Source organism: Ambystoma mexicanum, chromosome 4p, assembly GCF_040938575.1.
Source record: "Ambystoma mexicanum isolate Mex_15411 chromosome 4p, UKY_AmexF1_1, whole genome shotgun sequence".
NCBI lineage: Eukaryota > Metazoa > Chordata > Amphibia > Caudata > Ambystomatidae > Ambystoma > Ambystoma mexicanum.
This window is the reverse complement of record NC_090927.1, coordinates 848,094,523-848,119,103: the sequence shown is the minus strand read 5'-3', so window position 1 is coordinate 848,119,103 and position 24,581 is coordinate 848,094,523. Positions and strand designations below refer to the sequence as shown.

Genomic DNA, 24,581 nt, shown 5'->3' with positions numbered 1-24,581 from the left:
TGCTGGCCCAGGAACAGGATCAGATGTTGGAGTGTGACCCTGCATCCGTAACCGCCAAAGGCGGACCTACCAACACCAACATCCCCATAGAGGGTTCTACCGCCGATGCAGGTGGGTTGGACAGAACAGAATCCCTGCCAGAAACACTCACCTGCGACAGCACATAAGTCTCATCATCCGATTCAGCACCTGAATAGAGGTCTGGGGAGGTGCACCCAGAGACACCCCTGGACAGTATGGTCTGCAGTAAGAAAGGGTTTTCACCCACCACCACACCACGTCCTCCACTGGTGCCCGGTTGTGGCTGAGATTCCTCCTGGGTCTGCACCATCTCCTCAACCTCAACAGCATCAAGTGCGTCATCGCCTGCAAAAACATGAGACAACAAATGGAAACAGGCATGAGCACCGTAGCACACACATAGGCCTGACAAGCCAGATATCCAGTACATGATTTACACATGTCCCACATGACAATAACCCTGACATGCATGCACTGTCAATGAGTTGGAAGGGGAGGCAAAAAGCAGACACTGAGGACACCAAGATGGAAAAGCAACACATTTGCTGCATGCTGGGTAGCACTGGCATCACACATTAGCCCGTGAGTGGCATGTCCAATACACATACATGACACATGCCAGCACACAGATGGCATGTAGCATAGCCATGGTACATTTGACAAGTACAGCCATATATCAGTGAATGAGTACTGTCACCCATCCATGTGAGATGGACATGATGATGAAAAATGCAAAATAGTGTGAGAAAATATGCATGTGCCACACACTGCAACACATCCAGTGTACAATGATACAGTTATTGCACGCAGATGTACACATCAATGGTTGGTCACTTCAACATGACATGAAACAACTATCATGTTCCACATTCCAACAGGCCCCAAAAATTAACGTGAGCAAGCCAATACTCAATCAGCCTGAATGGTCTAATCATTCACATAACAAGGTAACAAATGTGGGCCAATGTGGGGTGTAATCAATGACAGAAGCATGTCACATGTGGCATTAGGGCTGTAAAATGTGTTGCAAAAATAGGAGAATTGAAACTATCAGCCTGAATGAACACTGACAAATTCAGAACAATGTTGTTGCAAGATGACAGTTCAAGGGCAACTGCAGTAATGTGGCGCTAATTGCCTACGGTGGTCAGAAGGGATACTGTCATTCCCAAATCCAGGGCCGGTTAATGTTTTGGAGGAAGCACATGGGTGACCCATACCACTCAGGAGTACACACCCTCACCTGGCACTCCTTCAGAACCCGTCACCCAAGCAACATACACATGGATTACACACACATGCATGGGCACTCACCGGACAATGCGTCGTAATCTGGTAGGTCTCACACGCCTTGGATCTGTTCCTCTGTGACGAAGGTTCCAGCAACAGACTCATGTGCAGTGAGTTGGTTGTCCTCTGGTGGAGACCCGCCGCCAGTCACCAGGGTAGAGGCATGATTTGAGGCCAGCTTTTTCTTTGCTCTGCGTTTCAGGTCATTTCACCGCTTGTCGCAATCATCAGCTGTGCGCCTCACAAATCCAAGGGCACTAATGATGTCTGCGATGGTCTGCCAGTGTGCCCTACGTTGACCAGGTGTGGTCTTGCACTCTGCAGTCACCACCATTTCGCAGCTATGTGCCGACACATAGGCCACAAGTGCATCAAGTTCGGCGTCATTAAAGCTAGGCTTTCTTGACGTCCCGGAGTGTGTAGCCGTGTCTGGGGTCTCAGCCTGTAGTGCCAGAGCACCCTTCTTTTTCGAAGGTGGTGTGGATCCCGAGTGGCTTACGCCGCTCTGGTCAGTAGGGGCAGAAGCGCAGGTGGACTGGGTACTAGAAGTGTGCGATGGCACAATGACCATAGGTCTTGGAGCAGGCATTGGCTGCAGGATGATGTTGGCAGGCCAACGTTGGTTTGATGGACCTGGACCGACACTGTCCCAGCTGGGAGACTCTGACCTGGTGTGGATAGAGCTGCAGCTGCCCCTGCAGCCTCCCCACCCTGCCTACTTGGGGCAGCAGATTAAATCGCTGCACAAGATCCACGTGGCCTGGTGACAGCAACCTTCCCCGCCACACGTGGCTTAGACTTGCTGACCTGGAAGTCAGCCTGGGAGTCATCCTGTGCCGGTTCAGGTGCCAAAATGGGCCGGTCCAACAAGGGCTGAGCTGGGATGGTGTCAACTACGTTTCCCACAACCATTGGTGGTGGGGCATGGGTGTCCCTGATTGGTCCTCCACACACAGGGGTCTAGGGGCACCCTGCAAATCCTGGCCACGTCCCCTACTGCGCCCACCACGCCCATCTTTTGGAGGTCGGCCACCTTTGCCTCCCTTACTGCTTGGTCGCCTCCCAACCGTGGCACTGATGCTGTTGTGCGTATGGGAGTAGCAGTAAACAATTGTCCTGGGCAATTGGGGTGAAAGGGGTAGGTTACTAGATGTAATTCGTACCCTAGTGCTCTAGCAAGGCTGTCTGTGAACCCCGGGGGAAGATGAGGGGTCACGCAACGCACAGGCACCCCAAAAAACAAAAGCACACGTGCACACAACCCCTGGTAGACTACGTGCGTGGAAAAATAAACTTGCACTACGCTGTGGCACCCAGAAACACAAAAATAAGCTTACGTGTGTTACACGCAGCCTACAATGACCTCTGAAGGGGTACGCGACACACAGGGGCAACCACAGTTGGAAAATACGTACGCGACTCACCGTCTGCTTTGAAATAGAACGTGAACAAGACGCGCGTAGGCACAACACCGCCACCAAAAGAAGAAAAGAACGCAGTCTGAGGAAACGGAGAACTGGAAACGTTGTGAAGTAATCGCTTGTGAACTGACAAGAAGTACAAGATACACCCGCTCGCTCTCCACAAAAAGCACGTAGAAGGAAATAGCGTGATACTCGTACCTTTTAAGCCAGCCCACACGTGAAACGTCACTTACGCGCTAAGGCCCTTTCCTCCATTAGCACGGTGACGTGCAGTTTTCTCACATGATGATTCACGATGCACCCGTGTTGTGGGTAATGCCTGCGCGCATAACGTCACTGACGCGCTTACGTGCTAAGGGCCTTTCCTCAGATTTCATGCTGACGTGCAATTTTTTCACGTGCCAAATCACTCCGTATCAAGCTGGCCACGCGAAAACACACAGAAGACCACGCTCCTGCCCAAAAAGCCATTTTCCTGCCCCCAAAAGCCCCGAGCACGCTCCCACCTTCCATCTGCTGCTGCCTGCCTGCTGCCCACGTGCCCTGCTATTTGCTGCCTGCACGTCAGCCAGGGGTGCAGTTGCTGTAACCACCCCTGCTGGAACTGAAGACTGCCGACTGGGATACCATCGCTCCACAGCCCAGCCCCAGGACCCAGTTGCCCACCCAAACCTGCCTCTGGGGTTGCCATGTCGGGAACAACCCCATCTGGCACCACTGGCAACCCCCAGCTAGAGAGGCAGAGGGCCACCAGCTTCAGCGCCAGGGAAGTTGGTGTCCTGGTGGAGCAAGTCCTGGGGCAGTATGATGCCCTCTTTGGAAGTTTGCGCGCCGACAATGAAGGACAGACCAGGATCTGGATGGACATCGTGACTGTCATCAACGAGGAGGGGGTGGCAGTCCGCGACATCAAACATGTCTGGAAGCACTGGGAGGACTTCAGGTCCAGGACCCTCGACAAGGCCCAGCGCCTCTTGAAGGCAGCGGATGCCAAGGGGCGCCGGGGCAAGCTGTCAGACCACCAAATGAGGGTCCTGGAATGCACACGCCCAGCACTCCACGTCCAGGTCCTTGAGAGGCAGACCCGTCTAAAGTCGAGCGGTAGGTGTACATGCATACTGATTGGACGCTGTGCGTGTTGTGGTGTGCAGTAGTGTGCAGGTTACACATGTGTTTTTGTAGGGCCACGTATGGATGTGTATGTAGAGGGGCGTGAGGCTGACACATGCGAGTCCTCATGTGTGAGACACATGGATGGTGTATATGTTGGTAAGCATGCAGGCCAAATGCAGGTGTGGGAGCACACAGCTTTGCATTACTGTGTATGTACATTGGCATGGTTGTGGTGTCACACATGGATGCTGGTTCGAGCTGCATGTATCTGCACTGTGTACATGTGCTTGTGTGTGTATTTGACAAGTGTGCAACCGTGATGCAACATGGATGCATGTGGCACTGACATGTAGAAGGCTGAATGCCAGATGTGACATGGATGGCGATCTCAACAGTTGTTGGACATGTACACATGCACGTAAGTGTGGTGGCATGTGTGCATGTGTTGTGCACTCCCCGTGTTTCATGTGACGTCAGGCTCACCTTCGAATGCTCATGCTGTTGTATGTGTATGGATGGTGCTGCCTGGTACAATATTGCTGTGGAACTGCTCATGTGTGTGAGTAGAAATGACGTGTGTTGGGGAGTGTGATGCCATGTCTGAAGTTTGACACTGCCACTCATGTACCTCTGTCATGTGTGTATCAGTCCATTGTTCAATGCCCTGATGCCTGTGTTTTATCTCTCCCTGTCTGCAGTGTCAACTGAAGAGGGCGGAGAGGGTGCTGTGGAGCAAAGCGGCAGGGATCGCACAACCAGCCGGAGACGCAAGGCCCGGCTCCCCTCCCAGATTGTCATCTTGTCGGGGAGTGAGGAGACTGGTGCCGCGTCCCAGGACGCAGCTGCCGAGGGTAGGTCGAAGAGGCGGAGGTCGGCGGTGGACACCTCGGCAGCAGAAGCGGCAGCTGAGACCCCACAGGGTCCGGAGGAGGATGATGGCACGGAGTCATCCAGTTTGGTGGGGGGGTTTGGTGGAGGAGGAGGCCACAGAAGGGACACACAGGGTCTGGAGGTGGGGATTCCACTGGTGCTAGTGGTGCAGTGCAGGGACAGGAAGCAGCACAGGCCGCCAGGGAGGTGCCTGTGTGTAATCCTGTCCCTGATCCTGTGACTGCATCATCTGGCACCAGCAGGGATGCCGACATCCAGACCCGTTTTCAGGGAGGGGATGAGCGCACAACAACTGGCCTTCCTCTCCCTGCGGACGTGGCTATCCGGGTCCGTGTTGAGCCTGTCCTGGCTGGGATAGCGTTGCGTCAACGGGGCATGCGAGGTGACCTGCAGTCTTTTCGTGAACAGACTGCACGTCATCTCCGATGTCTCTTTGACCGCGTTGACCTACTGGGACGGGTCACCAGTGCTAGATTCCTCCGTGTGCTGGACCTTCTTGCGACCCCATCCTCACCTGAACCCCCTACGCACCAGTCGTCCTCCATGCCATCTTCCCACCCATGCATCACCTGGGTACCCTGAGGAGCTGCCTCTGACCCAGCGGCCAGGCTGGTGGAGGACACATCCTGCCGGGCGGTGGGGGTGCTGGGGGACATGAGTGGGGGCCTGCTGGCAGGTGCCCCTCACTGCTGGGGGCTGGGGGTGCTGGGGGACATGAGTGGGACATCAGTGGGGGCCTGCTGGCAGGTGCCCCTCACTGCTGGGGGTGGGGGTGTTGGGGGACATGAGTGGGGGGCCTGCTGGCAGGTGCCCCTCACTGCTGGGGGTGGGGGGGTGCTGGGGGACATGAGTGGGGGCCTGCTGGCAGGTGCCCCTCACTGCGGGGGGGTGGGGGTGCAGGGGGACATGGGTGGGACATGAGTGGGGGCCTGCTGGCAGGTGCCCCTCACTGCTGGGGGGTGGGGTGCTGGGGGACATGAGTGGGGGCCTGCTGGCAGGTGCCCCTCACTGCTGGGGGGTGGGAGTGCTGAGGGACATGAGTGGGGGCCTGCTGGCAGGTGCCCCTCACTGCTGGGGGGTGGGAGTGCTGGGGGACATGAGTTGGTGATCACTAGTGCAAGGTGGCATGTGGCCTGGCTGGGGGGCATGCCCATGGTGGATGGGCTGCCTGCGGGACATGACCAAGGGTGCAGGGTAGTCCCCTGTGGTGTGGGCTGCCTGCAGGGGCCGTGGAGGGGGTAGAGGGCATACCTGGGAGGAGCCGCACTGCCAATTCACGTGTGGGACACCTCGCGCACCCCAGTGGATACACTTACCCCGCTCGCACAGGGCCAATTGCGTGTGAAACTCCCAGCGCACCCCACTACACGTACCCCGCTCGCACAGGGACATTCGCGTGCGAAACTTCCCACGCACCCCAGTAATACACGTACCCCGCTCGCACTGGGCCAATCGCGTGTCAAACTCCCCGGAGAGTTTTACAGGCATTTTCGTGTTTGGGGGGCTGTATGCTGGTCCAATGGCCTGTGCGCCATGTACAGGATGTGTGCGCTGTGCATGGCACACGGGGAGGGGTTGGGGTCGAAACTGGAGCTGCTGCAGGGTCGCTGCGCCACGGCTGGTTTTGGATGTTTAAATCCAAGAATACGCTGTGCACGGAAATGTATTTTAGCGCACGCGGCTGGCGCAGACTGTCGCACGCGCACACTGTGCGCCAGCCGCGTGCGCGACTTGTGCGCTGGATTCTATGAATTACCCCCTTAAATCAACCCAGCCCTCCTCCCCTCTCCACCTTCCCCCCTGGCAGGTTTGAGGTGAACACTTGACGGACCATCTGCTTTCGGGGAACGATACATCCATTCATGTCCCTTTGTCCAACATGTTCAGCAAAAAATCCCTGCTGACCAGCCCATCCCTCCAAAACGGACCCCTATAGGCCCAACAAAGCTTCTTCAGACCATTTTGGTTGTGCAGTTGCAAAATGGAGAGTCATTCCCCTTCCCTAGATTGTAGCCTAACATGGAAGGACTCTGTGTATGTTTTCCATCACATAGATGGGCTTTGCTTTGCTGACCCTCTATTTGTCCTCTTCCTCTGATAACCCGTATAACACCAACATGGACTCCACCCTTGTAGCTCTGTCCTTTTAGCTTGAAATTCAGCGCCAACTTCACCCAAAACTACCAACCCTCTCTGTAAGGCCTCTTCATTGAATAATTTTTTTAAACTATCACCAACTCAAGTGAATTGCAACTTACCTGCAGAGACTCCCTTCAGGGGAGAAACATTGTGACTCGCGTCACTTTAGGGCACAAGACCACATTTATCCTTAGGGATTGGACTGCTTAAGCTTTGGAATTAGCTTGTGACCTGGTTCCATCATTTATTGCATTTTATCTACTTGCCTGCTTTGCTTAAGTTATTTTAATGCATATTTGAACTGTGGTGAATGTATATATTTGTAGTAGAGTACAGTGCGATACTACCGGTTAGATACATTTTTCAGTGTTGCCAGAAGGCATATAATAAATAACTAGGTATTATACTGTCTAAATTGGACTATTGTGTGTGAACTTCGAGGGCCCCTGACCCCACTCACACTCTCAAATAAGCCTCGTCTGTATTCCATTACTATATTGATTGTGTTTTGGCTAACCTCTCAGTCCCTGTTCACTATAATTAGGGTGGCCTCCTAGAATCTGTAAAATCATCTTAACAATGACCCTGCTCATCCATTTTCATGAGTGTATATTGAGCCAACAGTAGGAGTCACCTGTAGCGCTTTCTCTCACCAGTACTGCGCAATTGGGCAAATCATTAGTCAAAGGCTACATTGTCGGTACAAAGGATTGGCTCTTTGAATAAAATACAATTCTGTGTCAGTTTGCAGGCAACGATATTCTTTCTGGTAACATTCTGCACTAATTAGTGTTCCTTTTGTGCATTAAGATCTCATACTAACTCACACTTTCATATTATCGTGTGTCAATTGTGTATGGGATCATTTATCCCACCAAAATGTATTGTAAACCTATATTAGCTTTGCCTAATGGTACTTTACAAGTGGGCGATCTTGTACTTTCATTGGTCTACAGGAAATTGTGTCCCAATATGTTCAGGAGGAGAAGATAATTTAAAAAGGCCCATTATAACTGGTGAGGTTTCTTCATGCGTTCACCATGTTTTTCAATACAAAAAACGGAGGCCATCAGGTTCATGGGCCAAGTGCATTTCTCTTAATAGGAGTGCTGGATTAATGTGACCTGCGAGTCTGGCAAGACTGTACAGATCTTTTTAGAAGTACGACTGTAATGTGTGGCAAGTAGATGCTGGTTTGGCTAACTGATGTCAGACACTGCTTGCTGTTTTTTTTTTATTTATTTATTTTTTTAATATGTATTGGCGATTTGAAAAACATGAGTAGACAGAGGACCAGCTCCTTGTTGAAAAAGTTCCCAAGAAAACGAACTTGGTGACATGTGAAAAAGGAGAACTTTTGTTAGCGGACAGTGACTGGCTTGTAGTTGAAGTACTACTCGTCCTGCCTCAGACAATGGCTACGGAAGTTTAGAGAATTTGCCTCGGTGTTCAGATCGGAGAGTCATCTAGCCCGATTGGAATTCATGTGCAATGTACAGCCAGATCAGAATGATTTTTTCACTGAATTATATATATATCTTTATTACTGTTTTGTATCGTGTTCTATGCCTGGGCAGTTTTCTTTCAAATGAAATGCCTATTGGAAATAGTTTTATAATAAAAGTGGCCAAAACTAGTTCAGAACAGCTGTGGTTTGGTTTCTCTGTTAAAGGATCTTTCCTATGCATTTGCCCTCATTTCACTTAAACTGCCAAAATGTAATTTTTGTTTAAAATGAAATAAAGAAAAAAAGATACAAGAACAATAACATGTACATACCGTGCATTTTGTCCCCCAATATGTGAAGAATTTCCAGCACAGACCATTGGATGTCCAAGTGAAGATGAAGTAAATGCCAGGCTGGTGGAAACAGCTGAAAATGTAAACAATTACTGTAGGTTTTCATACCCAAAATATTTTTAAAGCATATTCTCCCGATTGAAAATGTCACAAAGCAACACATTCATAATAAAAGCTTAAAGGACCCTCCCCATGATCTGCCCATGCCACGCCAGGGTAGGAACATCAAGATGCGCAATACGCCAAAATGAATCTTTGCAAGATTCACTTCTTCAGACGCCAATCGCTCTTCCCGAGATCATCATTTTATCGTAGGTTATATTTTCTTGGTCTATAGAGATACATTTATCTGACACTAAATGGAGAACTGCATATCACCTTACTCTCACTTTCGTGCGCTTGGTTTTGTAGTGGTAGAAGCCCATCTCACTGTAATCTCCTCTTGAGTCCTCCACTCATCACTCTTCAACCCATGAATCCCCTGTAAACTGAGGTTTAATCCCCTTTGGCTCTCAAACACCGGAATATTCTTCCCCCTCCCAATTTGCACTTCCTTGCCTCTTCCATTAGTCCATTCGCGACTAAAATCGTTTCTACTTTCTTTTCTTTCTCAAAAATCTTACAGTTGTTGTTTCACATGATTGTACCGTTTATTAATCTGTTCAGAACTTAGGCAAAAGAGCTATACAAATACTCCTCCTTGTGCCTCCTCCAACCTTAGCGCAATTCCCTTTATTTTTTGCCCCACTCCACTGAACAGCTTTTCCCGCTCTCCAACCATCAACGCTATCTCTCAGTGCACATCTTCAAAACTAGGATGAAACGGCATCTGCTTGTGATGGCAAAAGCCTCACCTTTCTGTCCAAACCAACTGCCCAACCCACATCTCTTGCATCCTGCCCTCAGGACTCCTCTATGCAAACTGTAAAAATGTAAATACTGGCCTCAGGCTCTCAATGGAAATACTATGGTTGCCAAGCCCTCCGGTCCCTGTCCTTGGTATATATTCCTACCCTTTTCCCCTTCACCACCCACTAGAGCACATTCAATTCTACACTTTTTTTTAATAGTTTTTATTTTTTTTAAAGGCACCTCAACCGAGGATGAGTCGGTATTTTGATAGTAATTTCTGTTTTAAATGACACTCCTGTTCATCAATAAATACAAAGGGTGAAGAATGTGAGAGTTGGGAGGTGTGAGCAGCTACTGTGTCCCTGTCACCACAAAAATGCTGCTTTGGGATTGCTATAGAGAGAACGTTTTGGAGTGAGATTGCAGATGTGAAGTACTGAGTCACGAGAGGGAATTTGATTTTGGGACACTAATTTTAGGTGAGGATTCTGAGCTGGATGATTTGTCATAAAGTGATCTAGATTTTGAAGGCTTCTTTGGTGATGAAAAAGATAATTCTACGTAACCGGAAAACGTCTGTAAAGCCCATGAAATACAATTGGTTGACGGAAATGTACTCAATTTGCAATATTGAGAGAGTTGTTATAAACCTGCAGAAAAAAGAAAAACTATTTGATAAAAATTTGGAGTGGTTTTCTGAGTTTTGAATCGGGATGAATCAAAACAGTTGATGGGAGATGTCGTTATGGAGTATTTCTTTTTTTTTTTACAGGGCAATGTTTTCTTCAACCATATTTTTATTTTGTCATAAACAATACATAACAACGTTAGATACAAGCAATTGAAGCAGAATTACAGATGAACAACCAAACCAGATGACTAAAAAATTAGCTTGCTAAAATGTACTTAACAATAAAGAAAAGGAAGAAAAAGAAGAGGTAAGTAGAAGAAGAAAAAAGTGCACACAAATTATTAATGGTACATATGAGACACACCAACTGCATGTCTTAAGTATTAATCCTTAAATATCGCTAAACCGGCTCGGTACGTTTGTCAGATAGTAGTTGGCCTATTTGGATTTAAAGTTCTGTTAGTTTGATCTTGCAAACCACATGAAATCCGACAGGACAGGCTGAAAATGTTGAACACAGTCACAATACTATGATCTTCTCACAGGTAGAACTGCACAAAATTACACTATTATTAAATAAGTATCAACAATAACTAATGATGGTGGAGGAAGTAGAGAAGAGAAAGAAATAAGTGGTATAAGAAAATGCACGCCACAGAATATATACCTTAAACCTGGTCATATTAGCCATAGACATCAAGAAATCATCCCCATGCATCTAAAAACTTGTCAACATCTCTGGCATGTTTATAGATTACCTTCTCATAGGTGGATATGGTTAGCAACTCCCCCACCCAATTGTCAAAGCAAAAAGAGGCAGACTACTTCCAGGATCTCAAAATCATTTTTTTTTTAAACCATACATGCCTGGAGTAACCATACTCTTTTACTGAATTGTATGTCATCTAGCAGAGATACGTCTCCAAGCACCAAAAGTGTAGCATTCATTTGAACTGCACAACTCGGGACCGCCCAGTCTTTCACAAACCCCTTCCCAGAATGTTCTAGTTTTTTGACAGAACCAGATCAAATGACTTGGCGTGTCCCTTGCTTGTTTGCACTTCAAACATTGTTCGTCCTCTAAAAGAGGTCTCTTGAACATGCGTACTGGAGTCCAATAAGTTCTGAAGAGGAGTTTAGTTTGTGATGCTCTTAGGCTCCAGTCCATGCTTACCAATCGCACATTACCACACTTTTGCCAGCATATCTGGTCAATCGCTTCACCCAGTTCTTCAGCCCAAATATTGACAACCTCTGGATCACCTTCACAACATGATTTCAAGATTCCATACATAGTGGCATCTGGGTGTACTGCACGTTTGCAAGTTTCCAATGCCGACCATGTTGCACTCTGAGACGCCAGCTACAAGGGGTCTATAATGGCAACAACAATGCCCTTCAATTTCCTATTCTCAGCGCAAGTGCACTCGCTCATATCAAAAGTGTGGCATAGCTGCGCAAACGGGATTCATTCTTCACCATTAATCAGATCCTTTATGTATTTAATTCCTGCTAGAAACCATGCTGGCCAGAATATCATCTTCCCTTGTAAGTTCAATGCCGGATTAAACCAGATAGATGCATCTGGAAACAAATATGGATTGGTCCCTATGCGATTGAATAAGCTACACCAGCATTCCCTCAAACGCTGTCAGTGGGTTTTGCCCTCTGGAAGGTTGTCACTGTCGTCAGTAAGGCCTTGGGAGCCAGTTGTGACATTGTATTATTTTCACTCATTATTTCATCCGTTAGATCTCCTTCTGTACCAATAGCCTTGCACAGATATCCAACCATAAATGCCAGATGGTATTCAAAAGAAGTTTGGCAGATTCATACCGCCTTGTTTTAGAGGGAACTGCATTTTCCATAAGGCCAGCTGTGGTGGTTTGCCATCCATATGAACTTTTGCATGATCCTATCGATCTCTTTAAAGAAGTGTTTTGGCACTTTAACGGGAAGCATCGAAAGGATGTAGTTATGGAGGATTCTGTATATTAAAATAAGTCAACCTTAACGATTTGTTGAATTGCTGGACTACTAAATAGTTTAACCCCTTAAGTGCCAAGGACGAGGTATCTCATCCTTGGGATTACCTCCAGATATCTGCCCGTAGGAAGGGGCAAATGTGTTTTCACTAGGGGGCTGAGGTTCAGTAGACCACCAGGGATGGCTTGCAAGGGGGGGGCATGCTTGGAAAGTATGAGTGTAGATTTGTTTTTGCTGGGATAACCGCAGGTAACATGTTTGTTTTGTTTACAGCTTTTTCTACTGGAGCAGCTGCAACGTTATGAGAGTACTGTATTTTATTATTTTATGGTTAGGGCTCACTGTCAGTGGGGTGGGTGAGACTGAGGCTGAATTGTTGGTGGTGTGGGTGGGAACTGGCCGTCTGGGCAGACATTTACAAATTGCCCCCATGACAGCAGAACATTGGTGCTTCCCTGGGAGTGGATGCCTCCCGTGTGGGTTGTCTGTCTGCAAGCCCAGGTTGCACCTCTGGCTGTGCTACGTTACAGGTGTCACCTCCAGGGAGGAATGGGGATCCTGCCGGGGCTTCTTGGAGCTGCCGCTGTGCTTAGGGGACGGTACACCCACGTGGTACAAGGATGTCCAAGGCCAGGGCCATCCCCTCCAACGTCCTGGAGTTGTGGCTGGCCTGCATTACAGCTTTTCCCTTCGGGGAGGTATTAGCACACTGCCGGGACTCCCTGGTGGGGAGAAGCTGTAACGCAGGGCAGCCAGAGCTCCAGCAAAGTCAGTGGTAATATCCCTGGCCTTGGGCACCCTTCTCCCATGTGGGTCTTTGCCAGGGGTTCTGGGTAATACATTCTGGGCCGATTTGCGCAAGTCAGACCTCTGTGGATTCCCACGGGTGTCCTCTTTTGGGAAATGCATGGGTTCCCTGTTTTCCTTGCTGGCTTCAACACCCTAGGCCCAAATCTGTAGGTTGCCCACATGAACAAAATGTGCTGTGCCAAAAGGCTTAGGGTTACCAGTGGGTTACCCTTTTCCTTTTGCGCCCCTGTAGGTGCACCCACACATGTGAGCTACAGTTTTACTCAGGACACCTGTGGGAACGCGGGAAGGTATGCCATCTGTTGTTGGCGACATATTTTGGTGAGTGGCCAGAGAGAAATGTCTCTCAAATTGGCTGGAAATCAACACAATTCTCAGACATTTCGCTCTGGCCACCCACCGAAACACACCGCCAACAACACATGACCTACCTTCACACGTCCCCACAATTGTGAAATTCAGCTGTCGGAAAAGACTTGGGGTTAGCCGTGTTTTAGGCTTTCCCCTTGGTGCCCAGGTAGGTGCACCCACACATGTGAGGTACCGTTTTCTTCGGGACACGTGTGGGAATGCGGAAAGGTATGACATTTGTTGTGTATGTGTGGTTTTCATAACGTTTTGACCCATTTTCTGGTGCCCTTTGTCACACAACCCTTTCATTTCCCAAATGTGCCCTACATTTAGTCGCTGCTTTAGGCACCGTACACTTTTATAACCTGCACAAGTCACCTACCCTTGAAAAGGTCTGCCTGTGCTCTTTCAAAAAAATGTATGCTTGCCGTTCCTCACCACATTGGTTTTCCTGATTTACACATGCTAAGTACGTCTGTTCAGGCCGTAAGCATAAAACTCCTGTGTACCATGGCTCAGTGTTTGGCTTGTGGTAATGCTTCTTTTGTGAAACACTACAAATAATGTGTGATTTCCTAAATGCAAGAGTCGGGGGAATGTAGTGGAGCATTGTTTTTCTCAAAATTCATAGAAGCCATTGCCATACCAAGCCAACCATGTCCACCACATACCTTTTTTTCTGGTCATTTTCCTGCTTTTTCCCCAAACTATGGAATTTTCCCCTACCTAGTTGTTGCCTGACCTGCGCAAATCACCCCTTCCTAAACTTGGAATTTTTCCGTTCTGTCCTCCAATTCGGCTTTCCTACCCTTTTCTTCCATTCCGCCCATGCATGTCCAATTGGCAAAAATGGCCAAAATCACCTACCTCTCACAAAACTGTTGATAACCACATCAAAATAATTTGTTTTCGTTCCCACTCAACCTGTTCTTGCCACTGTTCTCCCCTGTTCCCCTTCCCTTGTCGCGCTCTGAAACACTTGTGTACGAGCGTGATAGAAATGAAATATCAATATCAAATATGAAGTGTTCTTATGGTGACATGCACCATTTTATAGAAAACACTGGTAAGCATTTCATCACCCGTCATCATGGGGCAAGTGCTTTTCTCTGAGGTGGAGTACGTAAACTAAGGAACTTGCCCTGCAGGTGCAGTGGGATTTTATGAGTTTGCAATGCCTGTACAAGATCGTGATGGACAGCAACAAACTGGGCAAATTACATTATTTGAACTGTCAGTCCTACAGAAAAAAAACACACCTGGTTCAGATGTCCACATCAAGAGCTATACCGACAATCTATAAAAGTTTTGCCGCTAAGAAAGTCCAGAGCTTGGCTATGGAAGCTACAGCCGAGATAGCAAGGTCCACATCTGACACTGCCACTAAATGCAAAGAGAATCCCTCAAATAACTACTTTAAGCAATTGCTAGACAGTAACAAACAAATCACAAATCAAAGATACACTCTCGGTGTAGCACTGGAAAAACTGAGGGAGAGCCACAGAGGTTGAACAGCGAATTTGACATTTGAAGACAGCAGCTACTATATCTAGAGAAGTCGCCACATTGAAGAGCAGGAATTAAAAAAAGAAATTATTAGTATAATACAGACACAAGGAAACATTTTATACAATAAACTTAATATATCACTGTAGAATAAAGTGTTAAAAACAAGAACGCAGAAAAGGATAAACTATATGAGAACCAACCATAATTAAAACAGATTTCATCCAGTAATTCTTTGATAAAATCCCAAAGTTTGCTTATGTGAAGAATTAGGTTGGCGTAATCAAATTCGAAGTATCGTTTCCAAATAAATTCCATAGACTTATTGATGTAAAGAGGATTACCATACGCAAAGACATTTTTCCATACGGTGCCAAGACTCACATTAAAGGAGTAAATGCATGTTAGTTTCCAGAATGTCACTACCACACATACTTCAATTTCGATCAGTTCTAGGTATTTTTAGTCTTGCCCTCATCATTTCTAAAGATTCTACAAGGTTGAATTTGATGCTGATGTATTTCCATAAAATATTGCTGCTTGGAAAAGAATACAAATAAGCAGGTAAAAGTGGCTGATGAAGACGTGACACTAAATATGAACCACGGTTTTCTTTGGTGGCAAGATTTACCATAGAAGACTCAGAATCATGGTGCAATCGTTTTCCTGGTAATACATTTTCCATCGTTAAGGTCTGTGAAAATGACATAATTACAGAGGCTCCATGCGCATGCTGAATGAAGTAGAACATGCATCCAGAAGTGCATCTTTAAAATGGGGAGATTTAGATACAAATCCTTGAGTCGCTACTGAAAGCAACAAATTTGAGGGGTAGTTTATACATTTTCAATGGTGATTATGACGCCTAGCAATCAAGATTGTACTTAATCTACAAAGACACAAGTCTAAGTAACCATATTCTATAGATAGAGGTTGGGAATCTTATGAATGTTTTAAGCATTTCCATTTCAATGGCGTCTTGGTTCTTATTAAATTGGAAACCCACATTTCAGCACCAAATGTGTAGTAATTGTTAAAAGTTTAGCTAAATATATTTTTATTATGGCATTCAGTGCATAACCACTGTGCCTATGTGAGAAAGCTCTGAACGCACCCAGTTGTTGCTTAACCGTAACTTGTATTTTCATCAAGTGAGAGTGCCAGCTTAGTTTGGTCAATGATGATACACAGATATTTACATTGCTCTACAAGTTCAAGAGTATGATTGTTCAGGATCCATTTAAATGCCTTGTACTTGGCTTTGCCCCCCGAATAGACGGCAATTATCTTTATCTTATCAATGTTTATTTTTAACTTATTCAAGTTGGCATATGCACCTAGGAGATTTAGCTGTTCTTGCAGTCCCATTCGAGTACAATCTAGTCAGTCGGAACAAGCTTTTATTCGGCGTAAAGCCATAAAAGCAAAAACAAAAATACAATGAAGTATATTATAAATTAAATACCTATCAATATAAATCCAATCGTAGGAATAGATTAACTCATTGACATATACATAAGTATTATACTGGCGTCTGATCAATAAACTATGATTGACATTGCCAGTAACAATGGCTAAAATCATATTAAAATCCTGTGTAGTTGCAAAATGTTTGTTAAAATAATTGACATGTTTAAAACGAATAAACTGCTCAATACACAATGAATAAAAAGCTTTGAATTTAAAGATTACAAATATCCAGCCAGGCTGCACATAAACAGTTTAAAACCTCTCCTGATAACAGGAGAATATTACCCATCTTTTTAAAGTGTTAGTTCTGCATGCTGCTAATTCCATAAAGCCCATGGCAACAATGCCCCCCCTGCTAAACTCATATCGACTATGACCGCATCTCTGCATTTCAACAAAGCAGTGGAGCTCCAGACACTTATACAGTAAAATGCAGGCATTAGGAGGGCCTCTAACCCCATGAGGCTGAGCTCCAGCTCCAAGTGGATCGATTTATTTGTGCAACTAGGTGGGCGCACTAGTGGTTTCTTCAAAAAATGATCATCTGCGATACTTAGTTTGGTGTAGTTTGCAAAGCCTCAAATGTCTATGCCATATAGGGCAGTAGCTTTAGCCTGAGCCCTATATAGGGCAAGTGACAGTGAGATTGCTCCTTTTCCATGGTTATTGAAACATTTTAGAATTGATCCACTATATTTGCCAAAACTGGTGCACGGTTTATCAAATTTGCGAGAAGCGCACACATAGATAATCAAATAACTTCACTTGTTCCAATCTGCAGTCATTTACACGAATACAATTTCGCAGTTTCGAGCACCTGGGTCTGAACACCAGGGTCTTGGCCTTCCCTGCATTTACCTCGAATTGGAGTTCCTTACATTTATTGCAAAAAGTATTCAAGGTGACTTTATGACCCATGGGCGAGGTAGCTACAATGACCGCATTGTCGGCAAAAAATCCTGCTGGCGCCGATTCAGCCCCTTGCTTAGGTTGGTCCAGACAACTAGCATGCAAAGCCTTAATCTTGTCATTGTAGATAGAGAACAGAAGGGGGGCAAGGACGCAGCCCTGCCTCACCGCGCTATTCACAGAAAAAGATTCTGTGGTGGCTCCTTCCAGGGCCCATTGAACAGAAGTTTTATTCTGGGAATACAATTGCTGTATGATGGCCAATATATCTCTCGGGATACCCGGCTTGCTTAAACATGCCACAATATATTCCGGGGTACCCTGTCAAAGGCCGCTTTGAGATCGATAAAGACGGCATATCATTTCAAATGCCTCAGTGTCACATACTTCTGTACTATTAAGTACAGCCAAAAGCTCTGGTCGATGGTGTTTTTCCCTCTTCGAAAACCGACCAGGAGGGGAATCAATTATCTCATTGGCATCTGCCCAGACTTGAAGATGCTTGAGAATCGCTTCAACAAATGTCTTGCCTGCGCTGTATCGTTATGTAGTTCCCCTGGCGTTTCCCATTTATAGATAGGTACAATTGCAGCATTCCTCCAAGGGTGAATAAGAGTGTTCCGGAGAACAAGAGCATTAAATACCTGCCAGAGGATGGGGCCTAAATGATTACTTCAACCCTATAAAAGTCTATCAGGGTGTTATCTGGGTCAGGTGCCTTCCCCCATGCTTCTGTTGTAGTGCTTCCTTCAGATCAATTAAACTGAGCTCAAAGGTAAACCCCTCAGTAGAATGTGCCTGTCCTAGCGCCATCGAGGTGGGCAAAAACTCATGAAGTTTGTTCTCCACAGTACGAGGCTAATACTACAAGACAGAAAACTTCCCCTTGTAATCCCTTTTTGACAAATTAGTCTTCAAAGGCTCTGCATGTCCCCCAAATCTACTGCCTGCTACAGGATGGCCCATCTCAACTTGACAAACTTTTTTTTGCACAGCTACTTGTTGGGGACGATGTATTCCGTGGTTCTGTTTTTCGTAGACACATCAATGTTGCTTCTAAAGGTGGGGTTTGGAACCACATGCAGGGTGTTAAGTTTAGTGATGGTTAACGCAACTGATAACTTCACGCAAGACAGTATAAAAGAAAAGTTTTAGGAGGTACAAGTGTGCTCATATAAGAGTTATTGTTACAAACAAAAGGTAGTGTATGTAAATCACTGAACGTAAGGGGTATCAATGGGTAATCAAGAGTAATTATTATATTTTTTAAAAAAGGCATAGGGTCTCAGTAGCCATGCTACAAAACAAAGGCCAGCTATATTTCTCCCCTTTCCAGTCATCAACCAGGGGAGTTGCCACCTGCATAACTCCAGGGATTCAATTTGAATTGGAGACAGTACTCTGATGAATCAGGCAGATATATTGGGACAAGAGATAAATTAGGAGGCACAAAGATATTATGTAACATGCATGCTCCCAACATTCAAGATCAGGTGTTTTTCACTGAAATAACAAATACTAAGACAACGCTGGCTAAATGATTTGGAGTGGGGATTTCAATTGTATACTGCACGCTAATCGAGCAGATTACCCCAGGGTGCAGCAGAAAAGACACTCATTGCTTCTGGGAACATTTCAATTACGTGACATATGGCGAGACCACCTCAATGAAATACGCTATTCTTGGTCACTGGTACACAATTCATTTTCACAGTTTGATATGATGTTCATTAGTACTCCCCTCTATATCAGATCCTTCTCCTCTCCAGACAAAACTTTGAATAGGTAAAGCAACTGGTTCTGCCCCATGCTGGAGATACACACACGATGCAGGAATAAAAACAAGCATTTTGTTTTAAGTTTACATGGGCTCTGTTGAATCTAGTAGTACATTATAGGAATCTTCCAAAATAACCATATGGGCTTTTTAAGGTCAAGGGCATGGGGTATTAGGTATAATCTCACAGGGACATAACAGTTGGAATACCAAATAAAAAAAAGAAACAGATTGCACAGTACACACCCACAGTCCTGAGGCAGCTGAGAGAAGCACAAGTCGCTTTGAAACATTGAACCAGGTACCAGATAGACTGCACAAGTTTGAATTCAATGAATATACAAGATCTCAACATGAATTTGGTGTTAAGTCTGGCAAGGCACTGGCCTGGGTGACTACAAAATCACGCATTAAAAAGCAGATTACTGGCATAAAAATGAAGGATGAGGGCATCACCTGTGACCCACTCACAATTAAAGGAACAAGTTACTTACTTGTAACTGTTGTTCTCCAGCATGGGTCTGGCATGGATTCACATGCTCGTGAATATTCCCCGTCAGGCTGGGAATCCTCGGTAAAGAAAAAAGAACCAGTATCAGTTTCGTTTCTGATCTGTCTTTCGTAGTAATAACCAATCACTGGTCTCTGCGTCATACTGACCACAGCCAATGACTGCCCTCTACCTAAGCACCGCCTCTGGCAGCCATCTTCAGATTTGGAAGCACGTGAAGTGGCAGTATGACCAAGTGAAGAGCCGCAGAGGGGTAGGCGGGAGGGTTCGCATGTGAATCCATGCCAGACCCATGCTGGAGAACAACAGTTACAGGTAAGTAACTTGTTCCTTCTCCAGCATGGGATCTGGCATGGATTCACATGCTCATGAATAAAGAATACATAGCAGTACACACATGCACAACCACGGGAGGTGGCAAAGGCTCAACATTAAGCATTACATCAAACTCAACATTAAGCATCTTACCTCCTCACCAGGCTCACCTCAGGCGAACAGGTTGCGCAGCACTGCTTGGCCGACCCTGGACTCATCCCTGGAATCCCGATCGACGCAGTAGAATTTCGTGAAGGTGTGCGTCGACCTCCACGTAGCAGGCCTACATATGTCCAGCAGGGGCACACCAGAAAGGAACGCCGTGGTAGCTGCGATCGCTCTGGTGGAATGGGCTCTCGGACGGCCAGGCAGCGGTTGTTTGCCAACCGATGACAGTACATGATACAGCCGGAGAGCCATCTGGAAATGGAAGCCTTCGAGAGAGCCTTCCCCTGATTGACAGGTCCAAAGTTCACAAAGAGTTGTGACGTCTTCCGAAAACACTTCGTGCGGTCCACGTAGAACTTCAGCGCTCTAGCCACATCCAGCGAGTGCAAAGTCCTCTCAGCCGGCGACGAAGGCGACGGGAAGAAGACAGGCAACACCAAGGGTTCGTTGAGATAGAAGTCCGACGGTACCTTGGGAATGAAGGAGGGGTGCGTCCTGAGCACTACCCTCGTGTCGTGAAAAGTCAAGTACGGGGCCTTGCAGGAAAGGTCCTGGATCTCTCCCACCCGTCGTGCGGAGGTGATGGCCACAAGAAACGCTGTTTTCCACGACAGAAACTTCAACGGGGCCGAGTGCAGAGGCTCGAACGGAGGTCCCATGAGCTTGGTCAGCACCACTTTGAGCTCCCACGCCGGGGCCGGAGCCTCCACCGGCGGGAACGATCTGAACAGTCCCTTCATGAACTCTTTCACCAGACGATGAGACCACAAGGACGTCCGCCCCGTGGTTCTGGTGTATCGGGAGATCGCAGCAAGATGAATCTTGATGGACGCGTGTGCCAGACTAGCTTTGGCCAGCGTCAGCAGGTACGGCAGTACCTGGGGAGCCGTAATCCGTAGAGGGTTAATCTTCTGTGCGTGGCACCAGACAGAGAACCTCTTCCATTTGTGTCCGTAGCATTTAAGAGTCGAGGACGCCCTGGCCTTTGCAAGAACCTCTCTGCAGTCGGCCGGTAGGTCTTATCCCCCAAACTCTAGCGCTGCAGGAGCCAGGCCTGCAAGTTCAGCGATTTCGGGTCGTGGTGGAGGATGGCGCCCCCTTCCCTGGAGAGTAGATCCGCGTCCACCGGCAGCTTGATTGGCGGGGACGCTGACAAGTCCAGAAGGTCCGGGAACCATATCTGCCTCGGCCACGCAGGTGCGACGAGGATCATCCTGCACCGTGACCTCTTGAGCTGGTTGACGAGCCGGATTAGCAGTGGCAAAGGAGGGAACGCGTAGAGGAACAGGCCCTCCCAGGGGAACGAGAAAGCATCGCCCATGCTCCTTGCCTGGGGAAACCTGCTGGCGAACCTCCGGCACTTGGAGTTCGTCGCCGTCGCGAACAGGTCGATCTGGGGTGTGCCCCACCGTCGGAAGAGGCGATCCACTAGATCCTGCCGTAGTTCCCACTCGTGGCACGAGCGCAGCTCCCTGCTGAGTGAGTCGGCGATGGTGTTTTTTATCCCTGCCAGATGAAACGGCACCAGAAACATCCTTTGGGCGACGGCCCAATGCCACAGGTCCTGCGCCTCCTTGGACAGTGCTGGGGACCTGGTTCCGCCCGGTTTCCTGATGTAAAACATGGTGGTGGTGTTGTCGGTGAAGATCCTCACCACCTTGCCCTTGAGGGACGGAAGGAAGGACCTGAGGGCCCAGAACACTGCATGGAGCTCCAGGACGTTGATATGGAGGGACTTCTCCGTCGGGAGCCAAAGGCCTCTCGCGTGCAGATTTTCGGTGTGCGCTCCCCACCCTTCCAGGGAGGCATCCGTGGTCACTGTCTCCTGGTGGTCTGGGGTCTGGAAGTCCATGCCCGCCGTCAGATGCGCACGGGTGCCCCACCACCGGACCGCTCGGCGGAAACTCTCGTCGAGTGTGATCCTCTCCTCGAAGCCGCCCGTCGTTTGGATCCAGCGCGCGTCCAGGAACTCCTGCAACGGGCGCATCCGGAGCCTGCACATGGGAATGAGGTAGATGCAAGAAGACATCATTCCGAGGAGGGACTTGATGGACCTCACCTTGGCCGCGTCAGAAACCAACATCTGCTGTACCTTGCCCAGGATGGACCTGGTCCTTTCCTCCGACGGGGAGGCCAGAAGGGACACTGTCGAGCTTCGCTCCCAGAAACAGTGCGTTTTGCGCGGGTACCAGGTGGGACTTGGCGTAGTTCACGGAGAATCCCAGGTCCGTGAGAAGGTGGACAGTCCTTGCCGTGTGCTCCACGGCGAGCTCCCTCGTCTGGGCTCGGATGAGCCAGTCGTCCAGGTAGGGGTAGACGTGGATCCCCTCGCGGCGCAGCTGCGCCGCCACCGGTGCAAGGCACTTGGTGAATACCCTGGGTGCCGACCGTAGTCTGAAGGGGAGGGCTTTGAACTGGTAGTGACGCCCTTGGACCACAAACCTGAGGAATTTTCGGTGCCCCTTTAGGATGGGAATATGGAAGTAGGCATCCTCCAAATCCAACGACGACAGGAAGTCTCCCTCCTCCAGCTGACCCAGGACGTGCTGGAGGGTGACCATCCGGAACTTCTGCGCCTTGATGAACTTGTTAAGACGTCGCAGGTCTAGGATGGGGCGCCATCCTCCCGTCTTCTTCTTCACGAGGAAGTATCTCGAGTAAACTCCGGAGCCCCGAAGCCTCTTTGGGACGAGTTCGATGGCGCCCTTCCTGAGCATCGCCCTTACCTCCAGGAGAAGCTGAGGGACATGAAGCTCTTTCCTGGCCACGGGGGACGCGCGGGCACCTTCTTTGAAACTCAAGCGCGTGGCCCCGGGCTAAGGCCTCCAGCACCCAACGGTCGGTGGAGATGGACTTCCACACGCTGACGAAGCTCGTCAGCCGGCCTCCCACCGGGATGCTTCGGTGGGGGCCCGACCCCACGGCCGGTTCAATCCTGTTTCGACGAGGCTTTGCCGCCTTGACCTCCTTGGCGACGACGGCGGGGTCCGCCAGACTTGCCTCGTCCTCTGTAGGCCTCCTGAGACGACGAGCGGGCCGCTTGACGGTAGGTGGAGAAACCGCCGCCGGAACCTTTGGAGGCGCCCTTGCCTCCGCTGCTCCGAAAGGGCGTCTGTCGTTGCTGCAGAACCCCAAGGGCCCGGGCCGTCTCAGTGTCCGCTTTAATGGCCTGAAGGGAATCGTCCACTGTTTTCCCAAACAGGTTGTTCCCATCGAACGGCATGTCCAGGACTCTGGTCTGTACGTCTTGACGGAAGTCCGTAGCCTTGAGCCATCCACGCCGCCTAAGGCACACGCCGTTGCCCAACTGGCTAAACCCAGTGTCGGCGATGTCCGTCGCAATAGTGATGGCGTGGTCCGATGCCACCTCACCTTCCTGTAGGATCTCCAGGGCATCCGCCCTCTTGTCGTCCGGTAGGAAGTCCAGCAGGGGAGCCAGTTTGTACCATAGCTCCCTGTCGTAGCGGGCCACGATAGCCAAGGCGTTGGCCGCTTCAATCGTCGTCGCTGCAGACGAGATGACCCTGCGTCCCATAGCGTCCAATTTCTTTCCCTCGCCGTCCGGTGGGGAATTCGATGTGGAGGCCGCACCCCCCCGCTTTCTTCCTGGCCGCCGCGGAGACGACGGAGTCCGGGGTAGGCTGCGCCCGGAGGCACAGGGGGGCCGCATCCGGGACCCGGTACTTCTTCTCGTACCGGTCTCTTCTAGCTGGCGTCGTGGAAGGGTTCTTGAGGAGGGCGAGGCCCTCATCCCAAATGTCGTCCAGTAGAGGCACCGCAAGGACCGTCTTCCTCTTGGCCTCGCGCCGTTGATAAAGGAATCCTTCCTTTTTCTTCTCCTCAGGGCAGAGTTGGAAAAGCTCGGATGCCCTGGCGATCATGGAGTGGAACGATCCAATCTCGTCGGGCGGAGAAGCCCTGGTGGGAGGTGACGACGGTAGATCCTCGTCGTATACCTCGTCGTCCGTGCCCGTCGCTGCCGCGTCAGTCCCCGTATCATCCCCTCGGGTGGACGGGGAGGAGGGCTGGACGGGTCGCGACGGCTGAAAAGGAGGTGGAGGGTGAATCCTTCTTTTCTTGGGCGGGGGAACACCAGAAGGTCCCGGTTCAGGATCCCCCAACAGGAGAGGTTCCTCCGTCGGCAACGGTAGTCTCGTCCTTATCTCTGAGCATAAGGACTGTATAGCCAACAAAATGGCCGCCGAGTTGTCTTGCTGCGCTGGTAGAGGGGAATCCGACAGGCGATCAGTGGCCCCGTCGGCACCCTCGACGATGTCGTCACCTGCGTCGGGATCCATCCCGACGGGCCGGCCTTCCACGCCAAGGCCCTGGCTTAAGACCTCGATCAGCTCTTCCTCCGAGGTTGAAGCCGAATCTACGACGACACCCTGCCCCCCCTTTTTCTTCCCCGCCGGGGATTTCACGGGGGTCCTATCGATGGGTACAAAAGAGGACTCCCTCCGAGGTGGCAGGGAGACTCTGAGCCCCGAGGTCGCCACCACTGGTGTAGCCTCCACAGGCTGAGCCAGGGCCGCCGTGACAGCTTCGATAGAGGGCTTGGCCGGATGGATTAAGGCCTTCACCACCTTAGGTGCGCTCACCGCCTTATCCTTGAGG

At 49.0% G+C, this 24,581-nt stretch overlaps 1 protein-coding gene across 1 annotated transcript in view; it reads right to left on the bottom strand.

The window, feature by feature from the left end:
• The window catches only part of MMS22L (MMS22 like, DNA repair protein), a 1,233,593-nt gene that overhangs the window by 1,037,195 nt on the left and 171,817 nt on the right, over positions 1 to 24,581 (bottom strand). The window contains exon 6 of the mRNA XM_069606412.1: positions 8,658 to 8,751. Coding sequence (XP_069462513.1) covers positions 8,658 to 8,751 — 94 coding nt within the window. The remainder of the gene's footprint in view (positions 1 to 8,657; positions 8,752 to 24,581) is intronic.